Source organism: Halyomorpha halys, unplaced genomic scaffold (assembly GCF_000696795.3).
Source record: "Halyomorpha halys isolate HHAL.00 unplaced genomic scaffold, Hhal_1.1 Scaffold710.1, whole genome shotgun sequence".
NCBI lineage: Eukaryota > Metazoa > Arthropoda > Insecta > Hemiptera > Pentatomidae > Halyomorpha > Halyomorpha halys.
Window position 1 is genome coordinate 595,720 of NW_027104776.1, and position 27,870 is coordinate 623,589.

Sequence of the window (27,870 nt, forward strand, 5' to 3'; positions counted from 1 at the left end):
TTGATCGGAAGAAAAAAAAAATAAAAATAAATAAAATAATCAAATCAAAAAATAAATAAAATTTAACGAATATTAGCAAAATTAAATAAAATATAAATGGCGTTGATGACCAATGAAGTTTGGTGCCACTAAACAACCAAACAAACAAACAGGTGGCTGATCAACATGCGACTCATAAAAAAAGTAGAAGAGCTTAAAATAAAATTTACAATGTAGGGTGATCCTGACCATGTCTCCTCCTTGTGCTATTCTTAGTCTAGAAATAGTAATTTTTGATCTCGTATAGAACCCAGTGGTACACTTTTTTTCATACTTAGGAGTTAAAAATAAATTTACACTTACTGCATTTTTTGTCCCTAGTTCTAGGATCTCCAGTTTGTTCATTCAATCATTCTTTCGACTATAAAAAGTGAGAAGTTATGGATCTTACCTATAGATAAAAAAAAAATTAATTTTATTTATTATGAAGGAAAGAAGAAAATATTTTTCTCTTTTCAAAGTATGATAGTCCAGATCAGGGCAAAAATCATTTATATCTAAAACTAATATAAATTGTCATGGATACAATGGTCATTTATTAATGAACCGTTATTAATTGACCGTTGTATCCACTACAATTTAATCATAGTTTTATTTATTATTAATTTTTGTTCAGTTCTGTAACTATCAATATAAACTGTCAATTCCAAAAAGAAAAACTTCATAAGATCGAAATATATTATAATAAGTTACACAAATATATAAACATGTTAAGACAGAAATATAATAAACTTTATAAGATAGAAATCTATTTAATTTACAAATAAAAATGATGACAAATTAAAAGAAAGAATACAGTAGTGAAATAGTACACAATATTTGACATTCAGAATCCGAAAACAACAAATTATGAAGTTAATTTAGAAAACAAGTTATATAAAATAAAAAAGGAAAAAGTATATATAGTACAGTTTGTTTTCACAAATAGCCATCTCAAACAAAAATATCAGCTCAAATCAAAAAAAGGTAAGAAATAATAGTTCTAATTAGAGAGAGCAAGGAAGCAAAAAAAGAAATCAATTTTTCAAAAATTTTGAAACTACAAGTGGACTTTTGATTACATAAGAGTTAAGTATTCATGCTCAATGAATGGAAATGTGTCATTTTTTAAGGGTTGCGGCCAAAAGAGAAATAAAAATAGGTCACAACTATTTTTGTTTCTCTTTTGACCGCAACCCTGACCATCTTCTTATATATCAATTTTAATTTTTAATTTAGTCATGATTATTTTGAAGTGTATAATCAAAGAAGTAATCTTTACGACTTTAAAATAAATATGATCAATATTAATATTACATTTCTGGCATAGTCAGGCAAAAAGTAATTGAAATCACATTTGACTGTAATTAGTAATTGGGATTACTTTGGTTCAACTAGTAATTGTAGTTTCAGATCATTTTTACAATTACAATGGTTTAAATAACAGTAAATGGAAAGTAATTGTAATTGCAATAACTTTTTGTCCAACATTGCAGTCTGGAAACAATATTTGTACTATCCTCTAAATGATCTAATAGTTTTGAACTACCCCAATCTGCTATTGGGTTGTTTATATATTTAAATAGCAATACAAAGCAGTACTAGAGTGTACTATTCCAAATACACTAATTCCTCCAGCTGATATTACCTGTTTATCATTCTCAGCCAGTACTTGCTGTATCTTTAGAGAAGTTTCATCAAGATAAATTTGTCTCAGAATAAAAACATTCAGTGCTCATATCACGAAATATCAGATTATATTTTAGCCAATTGTGATGTGAGAAGAAAAATTGAAATGTAATATCCCTAATCCAACATTGAAACTCCGGGATGAAGTTAGGAGGTATTCAAAAAGAAAAAAAAATTACAATGCTTAATCATGTGTGGATAAAGGCAAAAAGAACCTTTGACTTAAAAAAAATCGTAAAATTGACTGTAAAAAAAATGCACTATACGCAATATTGATACAGCATAAGAATTTATAAGTCCCTGAGGTCGGCCTTCTAGATTTATATTACCGCGAAATACGTAATTGAATTTTTCCAAAAAAAAATGTTTATATCAAATGTTATTTAATAGTTTTTGGATGAATTTAAAAAAAATCATGATAATCTAGTAAATTTAATAAGAATTAAAACTTTGAAAATGGACTTGTCTTATTTAGTAATTTTATCCCTTAAATAATCAAGCAATAATTGTACACAAATCTTTTATATAACTAAATTTGGAAAACAAAAAATTTCTTCATATCGCTGCTTAGCTTGAATAGAGGCACATCTAGCAGAAAAAGTTTTTTTTTAATAGACGTGTTTCAAAGATATTTACTACAGATATGGATTTCTTTTACCTCTGTGAAGTTGGTCCCCCATCCTCGAAATATTTCAATTTTTTTTTAGTTCTAGTAGTATCCATAAGGAGTCTTTCTTGACTGTAATCCCTCTAAAAACTATCCCAAAGCTAGTAGATTTGTTAACAAGTAATTCCAGTCTATCAAACAATCTATAGAATACGTCATATACAAAATAAAATAATTTTTGTATTTACCAGATTTGCCACTATTCAAGCAAAGCAGCTGTATGAATCTTACAAAACAAAATAATTACACATAAATTGAAGATAAGTCTCGTAATTATTCGTGAACATATTAAGGAGAGAGATATTTATTTATACCCGATTCCAGAAAAAGAAAAAAATAATGGTTTTGTGTTTAGTGTTTTCGCTAAATCCGATATATTCAACCACTGTATCACAATGGGCCAACACCATCCAAACCTCCATTTCCGAAATATACATAATTGTAGAGCAGCGGTTTCCGAACTGTATTCATCGTGGCACCCTTTTTGAAATAAAAAAAATCATCGCGGCAACTTTCTTGGGCTAAAAAAAATTCATGGCACCCTTGTTAATGTTAAAAACATACAAACACCGCAAAATTCCTCCTTAGAACGGTTGAGTATCTAGGAAAATAAAAAAAACAGAGCAAATTAAATTTTACTTATATATATTCTTTATTGTAATATTTTGAGAAAGTATTATTCGCATTGGGGCACCCCCCCACTTAGGGAACTGCTATTCCAGATGAAATTTTAATTTTATAGATTGTTCTGGCCTCTAATGGAACTCAATGGAACTATATATATATTTTTCTGCAATCTGTAAGCAGTTGGTAAAACAATAACTTTAGCAATCCTTAAATTCTCAAATGTCAAACCAGGGTTATATTTTTTTTTTGTGTATTTTTTCAATCCTAGTTATTTATATGAGTATTTAATTATTTATAAATTTATGTATTACTTATTATGTGAATAAACTGTGACAGTAAGGCTCTGTCTGGATAAGGTTGGTAAAAGTTCCAGGGAGCAATAAATACCTGTCCCCCGAAAACATCTGAAAAAAGATGTCAATATGACTAAGATAAAGACTTTGGTTTGTCCTTCTCAATGCCCTTTAAAGATGTAGTCATTTTTCTCCAAATTTTTCTCAATTTTTTTTCTAGAAAAATATATAATAAAACCAGAATAAATTGCATTGAACTTGAAGAATGAATAATAACATTCAAAAATTCCAACCAGATTTCTAAGAAAAAATTTAAGAGTGACAATATGATGGAGGTAAAGATGTCCTATATCTTTGTCCTACTCAAAGTGTTGTTTTCCAAGAGCTGTAGTTGTTTTTCTTCTTTCATGCATTGTCTTGAGTTTTTCACAGAAAACAGCCACTGACCAGAGAGCTCAAAATTTTAAAATAATTAATTGGGACACAGGAGTGCCCTGGTGATCTAAAACTTGAATAATTTGCTCAAGACCAGGGGTGGCCAACCAGTGGCCATGCTTGTACTTTTTTTATGACCTGTGAGGTTCATCATAATTCTACAAAATATATTTCTTTTATAATGACCAAAGTACGAAAAAAACAATCTATTAAAAAATACATTATTTGTGCATCCATATACTAAAAAATTAACAGTCCAAATTATAAGAAAAAAATTTACTTTAAAATAATTATTGCGAATATATGACAGATATTTTCTATTTACAAGTTTAGATAAAGAACTTATTATGCAAATAATAATACCTCATTATGTTTCAATTTTTCTCTCCAAAAATAAATGTCTATAGTATGTCTAAATCTAACATAGGGACATATAATTTTATGTGCTGCCTGTGGAGTTATGATGCATTTCACAGGTGGCCCACAAGCTCATTTCGTTTGGTCACCCCTGCTGTAAACTGTAGTGCCAAAACAGCTTCAACAATTTAGATGAAACTTGCTTAAAGTCTTCTATTCAAAGGTATTTATCTTTATACAATGCAAATCTTTGAGAAAAAGGAAAAAAAAAAGTTATAACCATCAGTATCAGTAATAATATAGTACTCATGTTTTTACTTTTTTTTTCAGCTAGATAAGGAGAGTATTGTAGTCAGGTCAAATTTTCAACGAGCAGTTTTAAACGAATCTACATGTTTTAGGGGTTTCCTGATTGGGGTGTTAAAAGGTAAAGACATGTAAGAAACAAAAACCAAAATTTTCTGGGCTAACCAAAAATTTATTTATAAGATTTACTTAAATATTTGATTTTAATAACCAGAATAATTAACACTCTAAAAGTGTTAGTTATTCGAGTGAGAATAATTAAGTTAAATTGTTTTCAGAAAAATAAAAGATATAGTCGTACAGACCAATATGAAGAGGATGTGAGATAGAATGCAAGAAAAAGTAGATACTTTTTTATGATAATGTAATTAAAAATACATTCTGTTAACTTTGTAAATTTAAAATACAAGCATGATATATCAAATTACAAGATACCTTAATAAAAATTATTTAACAATATTTTAAAGTAATGATTGAATCCAGATAATGAGTGACCAAGAACATATTAAGATAAATTTGTAAAACTACTAATAAATAAAGGGCTTTTCTCAAATGTTAAATTGTAATTCAGAAAGGCATATTATTGATAAACTAAGATATATATTAACCATTTTATTAAGTAATTTAACTCACCAGGATAGGTGGGTGTCATAGACCCAAAGCGATATTTATTTCTCTAATAATTAGTGTTCTGAACTTTTTTTTATTGTAGACTGTATAATCCATTTCCATATAAATAAACCAGAATAGTAATAAACATATTATATTGAATGTATAATATGATATAAAACATAGACAAATAATAGTTATGGACACACCTGTTATATTATGGATTAAGTAAGTTTAGTTGATGGCTTGTTTCAATGTGTAATCTATAGTAAATAGTGGGTGAGATAATGCACAAAAGTTCAAAACGTTTTTCTAAATAAGGTAATTAAGAAGTTTAAAGAGTGATCTTTGATATAAAATATATACATATCTCTATTTTCTTTGAATGTTGTTAATTTTTATTTGTCAAGAAGTAGCCAAATATGACTTCTTCCTTTATATATATTTTTGGTCCAGTCATAACTTCTTTAGTTATTCATGAAAATTGTATGATTTAATCCATGCATTTAATTATTTTTGTTTGATATTTATTTTGAACATTGAAGTGAAACAGTTGTATTCCTGTAAAAATATATGTATTTACATGAACATTTATTCTATATTTCCTAATGGATTATTGTTATATCCAGTTCAGAATTCTGTGACTAAACTCATAACTGAACCAGTAACAACCTGATAATTCTTTAGATATTTGGAAATCATCACATTATGACATAGACCTGTTAATTTAATTTTAGTATATTCTTTAACAAATTTGTTAAAGAATAACAATTTACAAATATCATGAAAAGTAGGTGATGAATTATAGTTCAAAACTATATTTAAATAATTTGAAACCATTGAAAAAACAAAACAAAAAAATTACATTAAAAAAAAGATTTATTAATTAGGGTATAACAAATAAATTACAAATATATATAAACTAAAAAAAAATAAAATAAAAAATGAAGGACTTTAGTGCATAAAGAAGGCTATAGATCCTTAACATTGATGACTGTACCGACTGAAAGTAGGCATCCTTGAATTAGATTCATTTTTCAATTCATCATCTTCAATAGACTGTACTTCACCACTTCCAAATGTGATGAAAATCAAGTTTGAAAAGAAGAAAACTCCCGCAGAAACAGCAAATACAATTCGCCATTGGTATTTGTTATTCTACAAGGCAGTAAGTAACATTGAAAACACATGGCTCAGTTCACAATTTAATCAGGTTTTATAAAGCAATACTCACTAGATCATTAACTATTATCCTGGCAAACTCAGCTCCAGCAATATAAGAAATAGTCGAACAACCATTGGTGATACCCATGAAGAAACCAGCAATAGATGGAACGATGTCAAGATAATTGATATTAAAACCAATGTTGACAAAGCCAAGCAGTGAAACACCAATTGTGTAAATAATATAAACAATTGTCTGGTTTCTTGTGTAGCTGAGAGTCAAGAGGGCTACCGCAGGTCCCCACTGCCCTATATTTGAAGCAATTGATCTTTTGTTATAGAAAAATATAAAATTTAATGTATTATTTAACACCAAAATAATAGAGCAGCATATTTCTGTCACAACAAGACCTCAAAATATATCTATATATAGGAATATATCTATTATAAATATAATTTATGGATATGAAACCAATATTTATCAAAAAAACTTTGGAAATAATGTAAAAAAACATGTGGATTTAAATTAGGCCAAATAGTCATGCACAAGTCTTTTTATTAATCAACTAATTATAATTACTTAGAAGCTATAAAATATATTGTGATAAAATTAAGACCCCCTGAGAATTGAGAATGTAATTTACTACAGTACACTAAACGATTCTCCTAAAAAATAAACGAACAATAAAATGATTAATATAAAGTTTTAGACTTTAATTCTCTAATAATTAATTATATTAATTAATTTATATTTATAATAATTATGATTTTCACAATAATTATTATTCAGTTATATTTAATTAAATATAAAATAAAAATCTTTGCAATCCATTTTCTCAAAGATTAGATTTTTGAGTTAGTATAGTATTGAGGATGTGATTTGTACTAATGAAATTCCTGCAGATTTTATTTATTATTCTTACCAATGGTATTGCAGAGTTTTCTACAGGTTCCTACTGACAGAATCTCTTTTTTAATGAGCATATCAGAAGCAAAGGATGAAAACAAGGAAAAAAGCCAGAGGATGCTTTGTGAGAAGGCTGCTATCAGTACATTCTACGGCAACATTAAAACTATTTTTTAAATTTTGTATAGAATATAAATATATAAAACCTAGAAAAAATATATTAATGTATAATTGAACTGATTACACAAAAAATAAATTTTAAATTGAATTATTGGGAACAAAATTTCAGGGTACTGGTGTATTAATTATTTTTTCAGAAAATGTTCATTATTTGGCAAATAATATTAAATTTTGGAGAAACGCAACATTCATATTTGTAGGCTATTTTGTTTAATGTTTTTACATAAAGATGATAAAAATAACATTCCTAATAATAACTTTAAATCAACACAATGATTAGAGTTATCTAATATGGTAATAGGCACATCCGACCTCTAATACTTGTAAATGTTTAGGAACACAGTAGTACTTAATATATAAATAAATAAAATATGTACTGCTACAACCCAATAAGGATCAGGGGTATAGTACTTTTATAAAGAAGTGCTGTTACTAGACCAATTGTTTTACAAGCAGTTGATTCAGACAGAATCGGACAGTAAGCCTTTTGGAAATCTATATAAAGCTGATGAACTACCCCGTTGTATTCCAATTTTTTCTGCAAGATTTGCCATATTGAAAAAATTTTATCAATAGTTGAACGATTTCATCAAAAACCACATTGGTAGTCTCCGATAATTTCTTCAGCATATTCCGTGTCGACTAGTTAAGATTAGCGTAGATATTTCATAACATACAGAAAGGAGCGAGATTCCTTGATAGTTATTACAATGCGTCGTCGGCCCCTTTTTGTGAAGAGGAATAAGTAGAGATTCCTTCCATTCCAAAGGCATCTCCTCAATCTTTTTAACCAAAAGGTGTATTTTAGAAACTTCAATTTCACCACAGGCCTTGATTAGTTCACAAAGAATATTGTCAGCCCCCACTGATTTAAAAGGTTTAATTTTGTGATGGCCATTTCGATTTCCTTCTGACTCGGTTCTTCTATCCATGGTTCAGCACTCAGGTATTCAGTCACAGAGATTGAGAATTATTCCTCGTATTCAGAATACTTTCAAAGTGTTTCTTAAACATATCCAATATATCTACTGGATTAGCTAATATATTATTAATAGCTAATATATTATTATGGAGTTCAAGTAGCCCTGGGGTAAGGCACATGGCTACTAACTTCAAGGATACGAGTTCGAATCCAGCTGGGCAGAAAATTGTTTTCTGTTACACTCTAGCTGTGAGTCAACTCCTGTGGGTTCTGGAGCCCTCCTGGAGTCCACCCAGCCTCTTACATTGGGTAACAATCTGGCGGTCGAGCGTGATTCTGACCAAATCACCTCCTTCCACAACCGTTGGTCTAGTAACAGTATCAACTGTTGTAGTAACAGTATCATATATATGAACCTAATTGTATTAGAGAAGCTTTTTTAGTAAAAATCTAAGAGCACCCACAGTAGTACTGTCAAGATGTAAAATGGAATCAAAGTAGAATGGCACTTCGTTGAGCAGTATCCAGTTACCCCACTGGTGGCCCATTGCTGTCAACAGGAGGGTCCAGCAGGCTTTATTGCGAAGCAGCCCCCTCCAAGGTATATTATTGTGTTTCTGAAAAAAAAAATTGAAAACAACTGAATTAATATCAGTCGAAATTCTCTCTGGGCCATGATAAATGAAAACCTGTTTTGTTAATTATCTTTGACTAGAGCAGGTGATACAGAAACCTGGAATCAGGAGAATAAGAAAATATTTTTATGCAAAAATTTATATTGTGCTGTGGCCAATTTCGGTCTAATAGGCCTTCATTGGGCTAGTTCCAGGACAAAAAGGTTTGAAAAGATATTATCTTACATCAAGAGACATAACCTTACATCAGAAGATATACCCTTCTAATCAAAAGCTATAATCTATAAATTCTCTTTGACAAGCAAAATAAAATTAATATTAGATAATTATATACCTCCTGAATAACTTGATGAAAGACGAATATAATGAAACCAGAAGTAAACTGAATAAATTTAATAGGGAAAAACTTTTTTATTGTTTTACTACCTATGATTTTTCTGTAATACCTGTAAGTCACTTTCTTACTTCAAATTCATTTAATATTTATACAGCTCTTAAAGGATATATTATTTTGTACAATATCAAAAAAAAAAAAAAAAATAAGGCTACTAGACTCAGAAGTGAACTGGAAGTACCAACAGTTATTTCAGACGTAAATATGAGTTCTTCCTCGATATATGTCCTTTCTTCTTCACTGATGAACCAGCAGGATTTTGGGTCATCAGCAGCTAAGAAAGCCCATAATATTGTCAAACCAACACCTGCACAGCCAGAGAAGTAAAAGATGCTCGGCCAGCCAAAGTTGTCTCCGATCCATTCAGTAATTCCAGATGAGATCATGTCTCCAAACTTGATACCTGTTGATTTTCACCAACTATAGAAAAAATTAAGCGAGGTTTTACCAGTCATATAGAATATAGGAATTTAAGTCACAAAAGTAGGATTTTGTGAATCCAAAATTTAACTTCATTTGAGAAGCAAAGGATTTCTTACAGTTATTATAAGTAGGAACTGCATTACATTGCAGGTGGTGGATGAGGCCCAACATTATAATGAGTTCACAGGGGAGTTCACACTTCCTAGGGGATAATTATGAGTTCACACTTCCTCCTCCTCCCAAGACATTGTTTTCCTTTCCTTAATTATACAATTAAAATAGATCCATGCATTGTATTCTTTATTCATATAGAACAAATATTAGAATTTTTTCCTTATTTTCTGAAATTCAAGTTTCCCCAAATAACACAAAAAATGGTTTATTCCAAAATTTCACAACCCCATAAGATTGTGCTCTCTCACCAGCCCCAAAATTTTGATGACAACAAACACCATGGACTCACCCTTTCTGGGCACCCCAGTAAGTTCTTTTATTATCAATTTTTTATTTTTTAATATGATAATATTTAAAAAAAATTTAAATTTCTCTCCTTTTTTTTCTCTGATAAATTTCTCAACGTTTGAAAGTATATTAAAATTCTGATCGATTAACGAATAAAATGAAAGGGAGTTATAACATTGATAAAAGCATAAATAATTTTAAAATCTTGAAAACTTAATTTCAATTCTTGTCATTTAAATTCAAATTAAAGTTTTTAGTCGGTTATACAAATATTCCAGCAAATGAAGTGCAATGAATTGGTTACTTCTTCTTGAATTTTTCAAAAAAAGCCTTGTACCACTAATTTCATTGAGCATAAAAGAAAAAATGTTATTAGTTCTTATTGTTAATATGGAAGTCTCATACCGCTAAAAACGAAACTGCCTAACATGCTCCTCTCACTGGGAGGAATCCACCTCGATAGCTGTCCCATGATTACTGCCAACAGAGGTCCCTGAAAAATATTAGTTTCAAGAGATAAAACAGAATATTTTCCTCATAAACAAGGTTATTTGATAAATTAAAATGTAACAAAAGTTATTTAATAAAATAAAATGTAACAAAGGTTATTTGATAAATTAAAATGTAACAAAGATATAATATATAAAAAATTAGGAAAAAAGATACTAAGTATTCAGATTACTTGCCTGTAGAAGGCCCAGTAGAAACCTAATGGAAAGTAGAATATTAAATCCTCCTGATATGAACAATACTGGAGTGACCATTGTGATTATGGAAGATCCAAAAACACAGATGAAGAGTAAACTCTTGTTATGAAACCTAGTTACAAGAACAGAACCCCCCAGGTTCATGATGAAATAGCCGACGTTGAAACAGCCAATGATTGAGGACTGCTGGAACATTCTCCAGCTGAACACCTGCAAAGTTCATTCCATATACTAACCATTGGGCGATGTCGGTTCCTGAAAAGTGGAAACATGAAGCACAAAAATATAATTATGATGGTTCAATTGTCTCTTGAAATCTTTGTTCTACTCTTAGTTACATTTTAGGGGAAGATTAGTCCTTGTCTTTGAAATTAAGGCTAATCTTCTTACACATTCAATGGCTTCTATCTTCAGCGTCTTTTCTCTGTCTGATTTCAAATTTTCTTTCCAGCAGCAAACTAGAAAACATAAATTCATAAGTTCTAAAACTGCCACTGCCATTGTGTCAGTATTTAATAATATCTCTTCACAAAATTGGTTAACTATAAAAGTTAGGAATGTAACTGTTAAAAGAACTTAGCACAGTGATAGGATCTTGAAACTGAGTTGTAAAGAACTATAGCACGAACAATTTGTGCTACTGAGAAACAAATTGAAGCCAATAGAGGAGTGGTTCCGAACTTAAAGAAGTCTGCGACAGACTTGAGACAAAGGGGGGTCCCTCTCGGGAAACATTTGTAGATTGTTCTCTCGGCCCATCTATTGGTCGCTGGTCGCGGTCTACCGGTTAGGGAACTATTGCACTAGAGACATCAGCGTGCAAATTCTTCACAGAAATTTAGACACAACATGGGGGGTGCAGTGCGTGTTGCATCTATCAGAATGAAAGCGTTCAGTTTTTGACCGTAATCGTCAAGAAATCGCCAAAACATCACTTATTCAGGTAACTTGTTAGTTTGTTTTGGTTTAGTGTGGCAAAACATCATTGGTCATCAACGCCATTTATATCTTATTTAATTTTGCTTATTTTTGTTTAATTTTATTTATTTATTTTTAATTTGATGATTTTTTTTTTATTGTTATTATTATTTTTGTTCCGTTCAATGTTATATTTTTCTCAGTAAACCTTTTGATTTTATAAACTGAAATATTAATTCTATTGTTTTATTATCGAGTTTTTGAAATATCTGGGTTTAATCCTAAGCTATTGAGGTGATGTGAAATATGAGCATTATTGGAAAATATGGCTAATTATCAAATTGTTTCAATACTGGCAGTTCGGAGGCCTTTGTTTTGAAATAAGATAGGAGTGGGTGAGCCTCGTGTGACCAATTCTCAGCCTGGTCAGTACAACTTCCTCTCTACAGCATTTGCGACTGGAGTTACTCCAGGACCTGATGTCCTTTTTAATAATTTTTAGTTTACTCCTTGGACTTTCATTCCACAAACATTGCCATTTATCTTTGATTTCCTTTTCAATGGAATTGCTCATTTCTGATGGAGTTAAAATTGCTTTACCCTGTCCCGAAGCGCGAGTGCTTCTCTTGCAGCGTGATCGGCCAGTTCACAGAACAGAAGAGAAGTGGTGGTGCTATTGCATTGAGTTCGGCAGTGAATATGTTGCATAGTTTGTGGAGTTTAATTTTGAACGTTGAGGCATTAGTTACAAAGGATGATGCTGCTGATTGGTCTGATTTTGATCCTATATAGATTATAAAGGATTCGGGCATGCTTTGAATTAGACGAGAAAATTGGGCTTTATACTCAACGTAACGTATTATTTTTCGAGTATTTGGACAGGTCTAGAATTGTTTTAGTACGTTGTACGTACGTAGTACGTCCATGGTGGATGATTGTTTTCGGATTTGTCAATGGTTATCGTTTTGAGAAAAGCAATAGCCGAGGAGAGCCTTTCTGATAACGGAAGTGTTGAATTTTGTTTTTATCGAAAAGGAATAGAAAATTTTGGATTAAAAATACAGTTATGTGTTGGATATTTTGTCTGTGAATATAATTATTGAGGTAACTGTTAGAGCTTTAATTAACAATCATGGGTAAAAATAATTGCAATTACTTTTTCGCCAGTTGGTATCATTGGCTGAATTAAAAAAGTGAGTATTTTAAAACCGTTTTAAGGAGTAAAATACACCCTTATTTAGGGAGTTTCTCCCAACTCACCTCTGTCTATATTTGTAATATTTTCATTCAGAAAATAATAACCTGTGAACACCATGAAATATTTATTGAATCCAGATGATTGTGATAGTTGCTCTACTTACCACCTGATCGGAAGGGGTGCTAACGACCGTCGTCATCATTTTAATTGCTGAGATGAAGTTCAGCCTCATCAAGTAATTGACAGCCAAGCACAAAAACAAGATGAAAGCTTGAAGATGGCGGATTCCCAAGGGTCTAGTAGTCTTACCATCTGGAATGAATTTTTACTAATATTTATAACAATTCCTTCAATATTAATGGAACTTTATTTCTTATATTATATACATGAGTTTGATTTTACTCTGTTAATTGTAGATGGCCGATTCTGTATTTAAACCTATGATAAAATTGTTTTTCAATAACCAAATTTTCGTCAGAAAAATATTTGCAATGGTATATAAAGATTATAATACATTAAAAAACAAATGTGTACCAACTAAAACCCATTAAAGGTCAGGGGTGCAAGTACTTTAAGAGGAAGTACCGCTATTAGACCAACGGTTTTGCAAGGCGACCAAATCACCGCCTTGCACCGCACATCAGTTGATACTGTTACTAGACCAACGGTTGCGCAAGGAGGTGATTTGGTCAGAATCACGCTCGACCGCCAGATTTTTACCCAATTAGGGGTACCAACTTCATGAGGCTAGGTGGACCCCGAAGGGCTCTCGAAACCACCGAGCTGCCTAGCGGGTACAGTGAAACAGAAAATAATTATCTGCCATAGTCGGGTTCGAACCCAGGTCCTTGGAATTAGTAACACAGTGCTTTACCATTGTGCTATCCACTTCCTATGTATATACTTTATTTAATTATTTCATCTTTTTGGTTTATTTTTACCTTTTGTATACTCCTACTTTTAAAATTGATGTTCTGGAGATATATCCATGTTGATATAATTTTTTGAACTTGAAATAAAAATAAAATAGTTCAAGTGTTGGTATTTTGGTATATGTAACTGCCCATCGATCCGCAGCCTTTGGTAGATCTTTCCTCATCCCTATGGAATACTATTCCCTTCTTCATTCGTAGTTCTAATACCCTTCCAGCCTTCAAATCCCGTATCTTCGACCACTTTCTGTCCACCTAATTCCGGAGGAATAACAATTGAATGTTTATTGTCAGAAGTGTTTGTCATCTTATGTTTTATGCTTTATTTATTCTATTCTTATTTTATATATTCTGTTAATTATTGTTGTTCATTTTAACCTTTTCAAATTCATTATTTTATTATGTTTTATGATTTCACTCTAAGCCTCTAAAGCCTAATTCTGCGCCTGTATATTATTCTAAAGGAATCAATCCCAGAATAAATAAAGAATATTATTATATACATTTGGAAAGTAAAATATTTTAGAAAAAGAAATATGTTAGTAAGAGGTCGTAGACAATAAAATAAAATTAATAAAAGATCTATCCTAATACAAAAAATGCGTAAGTGGCTTTAGGGCTCTATAAACTGCAGCAAAGAGCATAAAAAGGGTCTAATTGAACTATTTTGAACCGAAGATATAAAATAAAACGTGTTAATTTTTTCTCTATTTGAAACCTGTACATCGCCCTTATAAGGACATTAAATCTACTTTTGGTTGATGTAGATGAAAGAGTAGACATTGACGGTTATATTAACGTAGGAATTGGATAAAATGCAGAAGAGTTATGGAGGATTTTATGAACAATAGTCACCGAAAGAAAAGAAAAATCCTCCGAATTAATCGAAGCGAATAATTTCTAATTTTTAATTTCTTTGAAAAATGATATTTGACAGTTCGATATAACAATAAAAACGAATATAAAATGCTCTTTCTAAAAAAAAAAATTGCTGACCAACTTTACCACGAGCCACATTAGGTTTTTATAATTTTTCGTGAAAACAATATAGTTTAATGGAATCAGTAATGATTTTTCCTTATTAATCGGAAAGAGATAAATCAATGGGTGTACAGTAAATGTGAAAAAAGCGAATACTTTCTGAGCCACAAACCAAACACGTTCAATTTTGTTCATAACTTTGTTTATACTCGAGAATTGAAGGATTTCATTATCTTTCAATCTACTCATGCCGAAAAGGAACGTTTTGAAAAAAACCAAAAAAAAAACACGCCAATCGGTCCAGTAATTCAAAAGTTTATAGTGGAGTCAAAAGTGTATCTATATAAATATAAGAGATAAATGTAACAATAAAATTCCTAACATTTCTTTCTATAAATAGATTTCAAATTAAATAATATAATTTAGAGGACTTACTTTTCATAAAGTGCCTCATGATCCGTTGACCTCTGATTGCTTTGGAGATAGACACAGCTTATTAAAGGTGCTTTTTTCTGTATCCCATAATAACCAGCAGCAGTTTTCCCCTCCTTTTGGATTGTTTGTATTGATGATATGGGACACGTGAGAGGCGTGTGAACTTTCTCATGTTTATAAAGTAGCTAAAGAAAATTATTTCTGAAACTTAATAGCGATTATTATGAGCTTTTCATAAAGGTTAAAACATTAATAAGAAAACCAGTTTAATGAGCATTGTAGGCACCTGCCTGATTATGCAAATCAGAGCGCTCTGTAATTAGTCCAGTAAAATTGTAGCTCGGTACAAAAATTACAATGATTACAAATGATTTGGGATACATTTTCATTGAAGGGAAGTGCATACACATCTTTAAAACTTGAATGTTCCACTCTCACCACATAATAGGTATTGTCAATTATTTTTATGGTCACCATTATTTTAGAATGTGTTTTTTACTTTTATTCTACATTGCTATACAAATTACCTTTAGTTTTAGTCCAGTGGGGTAAAAGTATAAAAGTAAGAACATATGTGCCTCGTAAATATATTTTTCACTTTTTTTAAAAAGTCATATCAATGTTCCAATTAGGAATGTAATAATATATGGTATCATAAAGTAAAATATAAAGCAAACTTCTTTTTTAAAAAAAATGTTCTTAATTTAACCTTTTTGTTTAATGATAAATTTGAGTTTTTTTTATTTACTTAATTATTTGTTCAATTTTTTCAGTCTATTTATACTTTGTCCCATCCAGAAAATGCTTTGATTTTTATGAAAACTTAAACACAAACGACCTGCAGTTCGCCAAAGAAAAAAATCAAGCAAGAATAAATGTAATTGTGAAATCTTTTGTCATTATGTAATCCACATTAGATAATATATAAGGGGAAAAGAGAACGTATAACAAAACTTATTGTACAGCAAATGAAGGTTGAAAATTGCCTAGTGCATATTTAGGACACAGTTCACCCTAATGCAATACACCACTTTTTGTACACAGTAAGAGACCAGACTTTCGGGATTTTTTTGTTCCCAAGCTTCAAATTCAGTTAAACTTTGAAAGAAATTTGAATCATGAAAAGTACTTTTTTTTCAGATCCCTTTAAAACATGAATTATAAAATTTCATTATGTATGTGTGACATAAATCAAATTAAATACCTTTTTCTACCGTTGGTACTTGAGTGAAATACTTATCTGAGGTTTTGATGTGTCCATTCTGTGAGAACTCTACTTAAATATTTGGAAGTGATGGGCCTCTGTGTGATGTTTAAGCAGTAGAAGAACAAATAATAATCAAAGATGAAAGATAATAAGTAAATGATAATGATAGTTATGATTTATTAGGTTTTTAAGTTATGATTTATTTTTTACACTGGCACACAAGCGCTTAGTTTCAGTGACCTGGAATGGATTTAACAATAATCCATGAGAACATCTAGAATATAATTTTGTGTAATCATAGGTACTTCTACATGAACTCATCTGCATAAATACATTTTTAAAGCAATTAGATCCTGATTGAACCTACTTGTGTTTTATAAGCTATATTTTTTTATCTTTCAAGAATTTTCATTTCCCAACACAAACCAAAGGACCAGCATTTGTCTATATCACTATTAGACAATAATAGTACTTTAGGTTATTGTTACAAAATGAAAAAATATATGTAGATATAGCTCAGAAAAACAAAATTTTGATTGTTGCCTCCTTGCATATTTGGGTTCATCTAATCTTTAGATAATTACTATTATATGTGAGTTACAGTTTTGGCATAGAACCAACTTCCATAAATATTTTAAAAGTATAAGTTAATTGTAGGTGAAGATTAGATTTAAATAATTAAATCTCATTGATAAAAAAAAAACTCCTAAAAACATTGATTTATTTATTAAGGTATAATAAATAAATTATATATATACAAAATTTAAAAAAATAAAAGTATATAAATTAGTCCATGAAGAAGGCTACTGATCCTTAACATCAACAACAGTGCCAACAGAGATAGTAGGCGTCCCTGAATTTGATTCCTTGTTTGATTTATCAACTTCAATAGCCTGTACTTCACCACTTCCAAATGTGAGGAAGATCAAGTTCGACAAAAAGAAAATTCCCGCAGAAACACCAAATACAATTCGCCATTGCAATTTGTTTTCCTGCAAGGTAGTAAGATTGAAAACACATGTTTCATTATATAATTGAATCAAGTTTCAGATATGGATACTCACTGGATCAGTGACTATAATTCCAGCAAATTCAGTTCCCCCAAAAGAAGTAATTGTTGAAGCACCATTGGTAATTCCCATGAAGAAGCCAGCATCAGACGGGACAATGTCAAGGTGGTTGATATTATACCCAATATAGACAAAGCCAAGGAGTGTTACACCAATTGTGTAAATGATAAAGACAGCCGTTTGGTCTACTGTGTAGCTGAGAATCAAGAGGGCTGCTGCAGGTCCCCACTGTCCTGTAGTAGAAGCATTTCTTTGATTAAAGAACGATAGATATAATATATGAGAACGACATATTAGTTCTCTGTGTAGAAGTTAGAGTCATAAAAAATCTTTAAACATAGTTAAAATAGAACATTTCTGTCTCAACATAATATCAAATACGTATGCGCCATAAATATATATTTATAAAATATAAACTGTATGTGTGGTTATGTAATCAATATTACAGGGATTAATTGTGGATAATCTTATGTAAGAAAAATTAAATATTAATGATTTTAAATTTTAAAAACTAGGCTTTTAACTTATAATAAAGAAAATGACCTGGGCAGAATAGCCTGCAAAAGAAACTTTTAAATTAATGTGAGGAAGAAGATGTCCTTGAGGATGGCTAGAATGGCTGAAATGTTGGACTGGTGAAAAATAAAAGTGTTGAGACAAAAATGGATACAAATTTTTGATTTATTTAATAAATAATTACCTTATCTCAAGAAATTGAAATAATATAATTAAGGGATTAAATAATATCAATATCCCCAAGATCATAAGCATTCATCAAAAACTCAGAAAAAATTACTCACAATTACATAAGTAATGTTTGAAACATTTTAAAAATAATATAATAAATTTAATAATGTTTATTAAATTATTTTCAACAGATTACTGAACCTCTAATAAAACTAAAGATATGTCCCTTATTTACACCAAGAAGTAAATAAGAATTTGTATGATAGTAAAGAAAAAATATATGATTAAATTATTCGAAAGTCTCCAAAGAAAAAGTAATATGGTAATTTTTGTAATCTTAATTATTTAATGGAAACATTTACTAATCTTCGTAAAAGTAACCAGATTGAAACCTCTTTAAAGCAATTTTGGAAAAATTGTTATATCCCACTAACAATTATATATTAAATACTGCGTTTGGTACCAAAGTTTTATAATTATATCTTTTGTTAAACCTTTATGTCATTTATTATTTCACAAAATTAGATTTAATACCTATATATACTAAAATAATGTATCATACTTTTTTTTAATGCTTTAATTATTTCAATATTTCTTTAATTCCAGGGGTCTCAAACATTTTTGCTTAAGGGCCATAATAACTCCTCCATTATTAATCCCAGAAACAAGAGATAACTCATCAGAAAATCATGTAGTTTTAAATTATGTACAATTCTTTAGTATCATTATATATGACTGTATTCCTTAACAGCTCACTATATAAAAATTTACAATATATAAAATTAACTATGGCATTATGGCTTGTTGCCCATTAGGCTTCATATAGTTTTTATTTCTTAATTCTTTCCAGTTTATTAATCAGGTAAATAACATTAGCGCTTGAAATCACAATTTCATATTCAACTAAAGCTTGCCGACTTTATCTCAGCAAAATTATGGCAAATTTAGCTAATTAATAATAAATCCTATACGACATGGTTAAATGGTGTACTGACTAAATTATTTCATACAATATTTTTTACTATTACCAATGGTGTTGCAGATTTTCCTGCAGGCCCCTACTGACAGAATCCTTTTCTTGATGAGCATGTCAGAAATATAAGAGGAAAAGAAGGAAAACAGCCACAGGCAGCCATGAGGAAGTGCTGTTATCAATCCATTCTACGCAATCATTAAAACTATTTGTGTAATCTAATACAAAAAATCCAAATTAATCAATAGTAATAAATAATTGATCTGATTCCAAATTCAATAAAAGAAAATTACTTTAATTGTATGGCAGAATTAAAAAAAAAAAGTACTTTTGTTTGACGAATATTACCAGCAATAGAAGCTGAGAAGATTTGTAATGTTCTAATTTAAAACATTATTTAATGACATACATTACATAAATTGTATACTTTCAATAATAATGAAATATTTTGATATTATTTGGGACTGGGTGAATAGCCTGTCGGTTGAGTGTGAGTAGTGATTACATGTGTGATAAGTGGTAGTGTGATGGTGATATTACTAGATGTGTTTTTTTTAGTGAGGATATTGTCTATTTTTTTATCAGTATTTAGTTGGTTATTGAAAAACCTAATATCTATTTCAGTAAAAATCCACGAGTACTCACAGCAGTACTGTCAAGATGTAAGATGGAATTGAAGTAGGATGGCATTTCGTTTAGGAGTGTCCAGTTACCCCAATTGTGTCCTACTGTTGTCAACAGAAGGGCCCAGCAAGCTGTATTGCTAAACAGTCCCCTCCAAGGTATTTTCTTGTCTTTCTGAAAAATAAAATTGGAAAATTTAATCCGATACAAAGAAGTACAATATAAATTTACCTTGATCTTTGAGAAATGTAAATCTGTGTTTGAATTTTCCTTAATTATAGCAGATGTTTCTGAAACCGGGAATCTGGAGAATGAAAAGATTTCTTCTCTATTAGTTTAATTCTAACATAAAATTTTATAATATATATACCTTCCAATCCTGCCATTTCAAAAGATACGACATAGATGTTCTATTCTTTTTGTACAACTCATTTACTTCATGTGTCTTGTACATAATTTTAGACTTTAATAAACAGTTTGAAAAAACATTACAAGACTAAGTAGTGAACTACAGATACCTACTGCAATTTCAGATGTCAGTATAAGTTCTTCCTCGATGAATGCTTTTTCATCTTCACTGATCAGCCAGCAGGATTTGGGGCTGTCGGCTGCTAATATAGCCCAGAGTATAGACCAGATAACACCAGTACAGCCAGAGAAGTAAAAGATGCTGGGCCAGCCAAAGCTGTCCCCAATCCATCCAGAGATTCCAAACGAGATCATGTTTCCAAAATTAATACCTGTTGGTTATCATTAACTATAGAAAAAATAAGGATCACTACCATCAATAAGTTACATGGGGTCAATATAGGAATGAAGTCCCAAAAGTACCATTTGCATATTGGTTGCAAATTTATTTATTTATGAAGTCTGAAGTACCGTCTTAGGGTTATACCTATTATTTCACTTCAAGGCATATTGACTGGATTTGACTAAGGGCTAGATATTTATTTCTTTTAGTTAATATCATACTCATACCGCCAAGAACCAGACTGCCACACCTGCTCCTCTCATTTGGAGGAATCCATCTTGACAGTTGTCCCATCACCACTGCCATCAGGGGTCCCTGAAAGATATTTCATCTTTATTTACTATTTTCAAGTGAAAAACAGAATATTTTCTTAATATGAATGATGCACATAAATAGTAATATAGAGAAAAAAAAGAGATTGAGGAATCAGTTTACTTGCCTGTAGAAGGCCTAGAAGAATTCTCAAGGCTAGGAGAACGTAAAATCCTCCAGATATGACTAATATTGGTGCGGCCAGTGTGACAATGGAGGATGAAGCAACACACATAAAGAGCAAGCTCTTGTTCTGGAACTTAGTTACAAGAACAGAAGCGCCTAGGTTCATGATGAGGTAGCCGATGTGGAAGGAGCTCATGATAGTCGACTGCTGGACCATGCTCCAGTCAAACACCTGCAAAGTTAAGAACATTATGAATTAATTAAAACAATATTTCCTCATTTTTGTACCCATATCTAAGATATTGATTAAGGTATGACGGGCAGGCAGCAGAGGCCAAAAAAGGTACCAGATTTGAAAAATTATATCGATGGTGTGACCCGGATGTATTCACCATGGAGCAGTGGTTCCCAACTCGTGCGCCGCGAGAATAGGTGGGCCGGATGGTTTCAGTAGTACATATTTTATGAGGGATTATCGTTAAAACTGCTTTATTGTTACCTTAACTCATGTTTTAGTGTTAGCTGAAGGGTTTTAACAGCTAGATACAATATTAATGTGTAAAATGCAAAATGAAGCCCAAACATTTCTAATCTATTATTTATATGAAAATTCATATTTAAGGGTTTGAAAGAAGCTAAAACCAAATCTGACTTCATTTTTTCTAAACAAAATTTTGTTGGTTTACTTGAAAGCGGCTTTTGGTTTTTGTAATTTATATTTACACTCTCCTACTGACTAAACTGTAAACATTTAATGATGTTACTATTACCCCCTCGAACAGATCCGCTACCTTGGACTACATTTGGACAAATGATTAACCTGGAATCCTCACACAAGACTAAAAAGACAGGAAACTGCACGTCGATTTCGACTATTATAACACTTACTAGACAAACGGTCTAAACTTCCAACACATTACAAAAGACTGATAATGACTGTAATAAGGCCAATCTGGACATATGGAGTTGAGCTTTGGGGCTCCACTAAACCTTCGAATTTCTCTCGTATTCAATCCTTACAATCCAAAATCCTTCGTAAAATCCTTAATGCTCCTTACTTTGTCACAAATAAAATCATACATAAAGACCTTAATGTTCCCTATGTGACCAATCTAGCCCGAACCAGATATCACTCCTTCCATTATAAACTCTCTGACCACTCAAACCCCCTAGTTTCTAATCTTGCATCCTCTTCCATTCCTGACAATCCTCCGAGGCGCCTGAAAAGAAGATGGCCACGAGACCTGCTAATGTAAAATGTCATTAGAGTGATACCAATGGGTAGTTTTTCTACACGCCTGTAACACTCCAATTTAACTTAGATCTGATTTACTAAATGTATTATAATGTACAGTTGTAAATAGCAATAAATAAATATTTAAAAAAAAAGAATTACTCTCTTAAATTCTTTTAATAATCATATTTTGTTCTTATTATACACAAAAACTCATCAGAGCAAAGGCGGTATGGTATCATATAAAAAATATTAAGATATTGATATGAGTTAGGAGAGCGGAAATTCAGCATTCCAATTGTCGTAGTTAGATTGGTCTTGGATAACATTGTGGGAAGTTTGAATTTATATCGTGAACGCGGGAATGAATTAATTTTTTATTTGTATTTTACTTTTTCAAAAGACGTTTGAAACGAATCTGACTTGATTTATTCTAAAGAATTTTTAGTTGTATACATTATTGCAAGCGAAATTGTTTTTGGGATTTTTTATACACATAAGCTCATTTAATACGATTAACAATCTTTTGCTCTTATTCTACAGGGGAAAAAATGGTACATAACAATCATTAAATACATGAAAAGCAAAGGTGGTATACGATAATATAAAAAATATTAAAATATTAATATTGGTTAGAAGAGCTGAAATTCAGCTTTCCAATAGTAGTCAGATTAGACTTGGATAAATTTTTGAGAAGTTTGAATTTATTTCTTGAACGCGGAAAAGAATTAATTTTTGATTTGAAGAAGACGAGTTTAACAGGAATCTCTGCCGATAACTTTCTGATGAAGACCTGAAAATTATGTCGAAACGTCAGCACAAATAAACAATTTTTTTGTTTATTTGTGTTTTTTTTTTTTGCTTAATCATAATAAGTAGAACAATGTGAGTGGTAAACTGGGTTACTTCAACGTTCATGATAGTACAAGCGCCGGGAAGAAAAAAAAAGGCAGATATATCCTCCCAATTTTTTATTACTTTAATGAAAACTATGTATAATTACTAGTCAAAATTGATGAGTCTGCCAAGTATAGGTAGGGAGGATAAAAAATGGCGGCTGTTTCAAAACCTTAAAAAAACATTAATTTTTCATTCGGAGCTCTATATCTTAAAAAATATCAACAACACTAGAAAATCTAAAAGAACATTATTTAAAGAAGAGTAAATGTTTGAAATATTAGCCCTAAAAGAGCTGTTTACATTTAATAGTTTTCGAGATATAGCTTTTTAAAAAGCAACATTTCATAAAGATGTACTGAAAGATTAATAGTTAATTAATTTATTTTGAGAAATCTATATCTCAGGAACTATGTGAAGTACAGATGTCTATTAGCAATCAAATTAAAGATAGTTTAATTTACTACGTGGCTTATGACCTTTACCTTCATAGGAGTAGTAATTTTCATGATATTGCCTAAAAGAAATTGATTTATAGTTGTTCGGACTACAAGTTTGATTTATGAAAAACTTTCAGAACCCATAGGACGTACAGATGTCTGTCAGCACTCAAATTAAAACTAGTTATATTTACTATAAAATATTTATCTCTGTAGGAGTAGTAGTTTTTATGATATTTGACAAAATAAACCCACAAAATGTTAATTTCTAGTTGTTCGTATAAAACGTTGGATTTTTGAAAAAGTATATCTCTAGACCCATAAGATGCACATATGTCTGCCTGCACTCAAAATAAAGAAAATTTAACTTACTAATAAAGTAGTTTATGACACTTATCTTCGTAAGGGTAGTAGTTTTTATGATATTCACATATGAGTATAAATTTGGCAAATGAAAATTTGTCCGATCAACTATAAATCAATTTATTTTAGCAAATTTCATGAAAAATACTACTACGAAAATAAACGTTATAAACTACTTTATAGCTCATTAAACTAGATTTAATTTGAGTGCTAATAGACATCTGTATGTCACATAGTTCCTGAGATATAGATTTCTCAAAATAAATTAACTAACTACTAATCTTTCAGTACGTTCCATACAATATGTTTATGAAATGTTGCTTTTTAAAAAGCTATATCTCGAGAACTATTGAACGTAAATAGCTCTATTAGGGGTCATATTTTAGAAAATTTATTCTTCTTTAAATTACGTTCTCTTAGGTTTTCTTGTGTTGTTCCTACTTTTTGAGATATAGAGCTCTGAATGAAAAATTAATTTTTTTTATCATTTTGAAACAGCCGCCATTTTTTATTCCCCTTACCTATACTTGGCAGACTCATCAACTTTGACTAGTAATTATACCTAGTTTTCAATTAAGTAATCAAAAATTGCGTGAAAAAACTGTCTTTTTTCTCCTCTTGGGCTCTTGTACTGTGATGTAAGAACACGAACACCTAAAACCATTTGAATAAAATCCCTGCACTCCTAGAGTTCGGCAATGTCCCCTGAAATTCCTTTGTACCCCAATTGGTCAAAACATTGAACTACTAAATATATTTATAAGAACTATTTGTAAGAGTGATATTTCTATTTTCTATGGACGCAGACCAACTTACCGGCTGATCGGAAGAGGTGCCGACGGCCGTCATCATCACGATGGCTGTGCTGATGTTTACCCTCATCAGGTAATTGACAGCCATGCACAGGAATAAGATGAAGGCCTGGAGGTGGCGGATTCCCAGGAGCCTGAGTGCCTTTCCATCTGAAATAAATATTTACTGATATTGATTTTGTGAAGAAGAAAATTAGTGAAATTTAATTTACAATATTTTCAAGCAATGTATAAACATAAGCGAATTTTATACACAGTATTGAGAAGAATGTATAAAAGGAAAAAATATGCTGCAGTATCCGAAATACTTAACTACAACTTTTTATAGATATAACCTACAACAGGAACTGTATAGCCTACACCCCTTGTACATCTATAACTTATGTGTACAAAAAAAATGTATATAATTATTATGTGTACTGCACATCCTTATTAACACTAGCATCGTGTCAATTTATCTATAGAAAATTTATGATTAAACATAGTGGTTACTGTAGTACTTTTATCGTGTCCTTTTCTAAGTTATATCTATAGAAAATTTATGATTAAATATAGTGAGTGACCATTTATAAGTTATATTAATAAAAGAATTACGAATAAAACTTTATGATTTTAATAACGATTTCCAAAATAGAGGGGCATAAAAAAATAATGAATTTTGATCTCTAATTTATTATTTGTTTAAACCCTAAATTTTTTAAAAATCATAATTAATAAATTAATGAAACATGTATACATTATGTTGAGGGTGAAGAGAGGCAAAAGAGGGAGATGGGTAGAGTGATTAAAAGTGTCCTTAGGACGGTTCTCACTACTAGTTATTTTAAAAATTTAGATGCAAAGGATTAGATAATATTAATATCCCAAAGATCATAAGCATTCATCAAAAACTCAGAAAAAATTACTCACGATTGCATTAGTAATGTTCGAAACATTTTAAAAATAACATAATAAATCCAATAATGTTTATTAAATTATTTTCAACAGATTACTGAACTTCTAATAAAACTAAAGATATGCTCCTTATTTACACCAAGAACTAAATAAGAATTTGTATGATATTAAGGAAAAAATATATGATTGAATTATTCGAAAGTCTCCAAAGAAAAAGTAATATGGTAATTTGAGTAGTCCAAATTATTTAGTGGGAACATTTATTAATCTTTGTAAAGTCACCAGATTGAAACCTCTATAAAGCAATTTTGGAAAAATTGTTATCATATCTCACTAACAATTTAAAATTAAATACTGCGTTTGGTACCAAAGTGATATAATTATGTCTTTTGTTAAACGTTTATAGCATTTACTATTTCAAAAATTAGATTTAATACCTACATATACTAAAACAATGTATCATAATTTTTTTTTTAATTTTTTTTAATGCTTTAATTATTTCAATATTTCTTTAATTATATCCCAGGGGTATCAAACATTTTTGCTAAAGGGCCATAATAACTTCTCCTTATTTACACTAAGAAGTAAATAAGAATTTGTATAGTAGCGTTCTGGTGTCAATTTATAAGTTTTATATATATATAGACAATTTATGAGTATGTATTGCGCATTCTGTAGTACCTTTTCGTGCAAATATATAAGTTATATGTATACAAAAATTTACAATTTAGTGTTGTGATTACGTTAATACCTTAAATAAACATTATGTTGAGGGAGAGGGAGAAAGAAGTTAAAAGAAGAAGCTAGTATAAAGATAAAAAATATACGTTTCACTACTCCGTTATTCTAATTAAAAAAATACATATTTGTATGTGTAAATATATATGTATGTTTTAGTCATAAGTATAGGTTGACAAGATTAAACCCTAAATCCTTCACCACATTTATGCTCATAATTAAATTGTGTCTGTCCAAACGTGCCATGTGATAAACCCCGCCCACCAACTTGACCGAAAAATAGACAAAATTCTAATCAACTTGTTTACAAGCAAGCTAAATTTTAAGATGACTTGTTACTATATTCTGTGATAACACGTGTTTAGTCGCTTTAAAGTAACTTAAAATTTAGTTATCTGCTTAAAAACTTAATACGTGTGAATGAGCCATAAGGATATTCTGTCCTCCAAAGCTCCGCCCGCAGGGGTCTCTTTTCACCTGTCAAGGTATCCATAAGAAGATAACATTATTTTATAGATAACTGTGATTATTATACACACACGCACTCAAACACCAAATCACCCACGCACGCACACCTATGTATATTTATATTTTGACTCAATGCCTTGCGTATGCTGATGTGTGGAATATGAAGAGGCAGCAAGCAAGGCAGTGCTCATAACGATGAGGACCAGCACAAAGTATAAGGAACCACATCTAGGAAAGGCTCATCAAGTGGATATCTTGAGCAAAGGGGGTATAGGACGCCTCAAGTATCTCCGTATGAGATAAAAGCAAAGATTGGAAACGGAAACAAATGATATCGGTCTCTCAGAAAGGTCTTCCAAAAATAAAGATATGTACTGCAACCTCAAACTAGGTTATATAACATGCTCATTGTTCCTACTGTGCCTGGACGATGTAGAGGAACATTCTAGGAGGATGGGTCTGACCACTTGGAAAGGAGCTGCGTAGGATAGGACGGAGTGGGCCAATGTCTTTCATGGTTCATATCACAGGAAGAGTTGGTTAGAATCTTGATTTTTTTAAAAATTTATTTAACTCTATTATGGCCAAGAGATACATAGAAGTATTGGCATCATAAGAGAAATGACAAACAATATGTGAGTTAAAAATAAGAAATACTAACATAAAAAAAAAATATTAAAAAGAAAAATTAAAAAATCATAATATAGAAAATAAAAAAAATAAATTCTAACTAAAATATAATTAGGTGAAAAAAAAAATAATACTTAGTGAGAATTTCAAATATGATTTATAACATTTTAGTAAAAACTAAGATACAAATAAAATTAAAAAAAAAAAATATGAATTAAAAATAATCATCATATTTTGTAATTAACGGAATATAAAAAGAATAAAAACGTATAACACAACTAAAACTTTCTTGATGAGCCAGAAAAAAGGGTCTTCAAAACTTGTTAATGTTCAGCCACCTGAATCCCCACGCCTATCTTGTAAATACCATTGGTATATATATATA

The 27,870-nt window shown here is 30.5% G+C and overlaps 2 protein-coding genes across 3 annotated transcripts in view; both read right to left on the reverse strand.

Moving 5' to 3' along the window:
* Positions 1-5,837: 5,837 nt before the first annotated feature.
* LOC106685571 (putative inorganic phosphate cotransporter) lies at positions 5,838-15,777 on the reverse strand. 2 transcript variants are annotated; one of them, XM_014428327.3, is made up of 9 exons: positions 15,260-15,777; positions 13,075-13,223; positions 10,775-11,005; positions 10,494-10,581; positions 9,389-9,606; positions 8,639-8,791; positions 7,089-7,221; positions 6,236-6,474; positions 5,838-6,159 (listed from the first exon to the last, which is right to left on the reverse strand). In XM_014428327.3, exons 1-9 carry the CDS (start codon positions 15,276-15,278, stop codon positions 5,983-5,985), a joined length of 1,407 nt encoding a protein of 468 aa, XP_014283813.1. In that variant the 5' UTR covers positions 15,279-15,777; the 3' UTR covers positions 5,838-5,982. The 2 variants fall into 2 exon arrangements, with proteins under 2 accessions (XP_014283813.1, XP_066901237.1); XM_067045136.1 differs by lacking the exon at positions 10,775-11,005.
* Positions 15,778-17,161: 1,384 nt separating this feature from the next.
* The window catches only part of LOC106685567 (putative inorganic phosphate cotransporter), a 21,861-nt gene continuing 11,152 nt past the window's right edge, over positions 17,162-27,870 (reverse strand). The window contains exons 2-9 of the mRNA XM_014428323.3: positions 24,760-24,905; positions 21,011-21,241; positions 20,799-20,886; positions 20,343-20,560; positions 19,842-19,994; positions 19,252-19,384; positions 17,531-17,769; positions 17,162-17,458 (exon numbers count right to left, since the gene is read on the reverse strand). Of these exons, the coding sequence (XP_014283809.1) occupies positions 17,270-17,458; positions 17,531-17,769; positions 19,252-19,384; positions 19,842-19,994; positions 20,343-20,560; positions 20,799-20,886; positions 21,011-21,241; positions 24,760-24,905 (1,397 nt within the window). The 3' untranslated portion in view covers positions 17,162-17,269. The remainder of the gene's footprint in view (positions 17,459-17,530; positions 17,770-19,251; positions 19,385-19,841; positions 19,995-20,342; positions 20,561-20,798; positions 20,887-21,010; positions 21,242-24,759; positions 24,906-27,870) is intronic.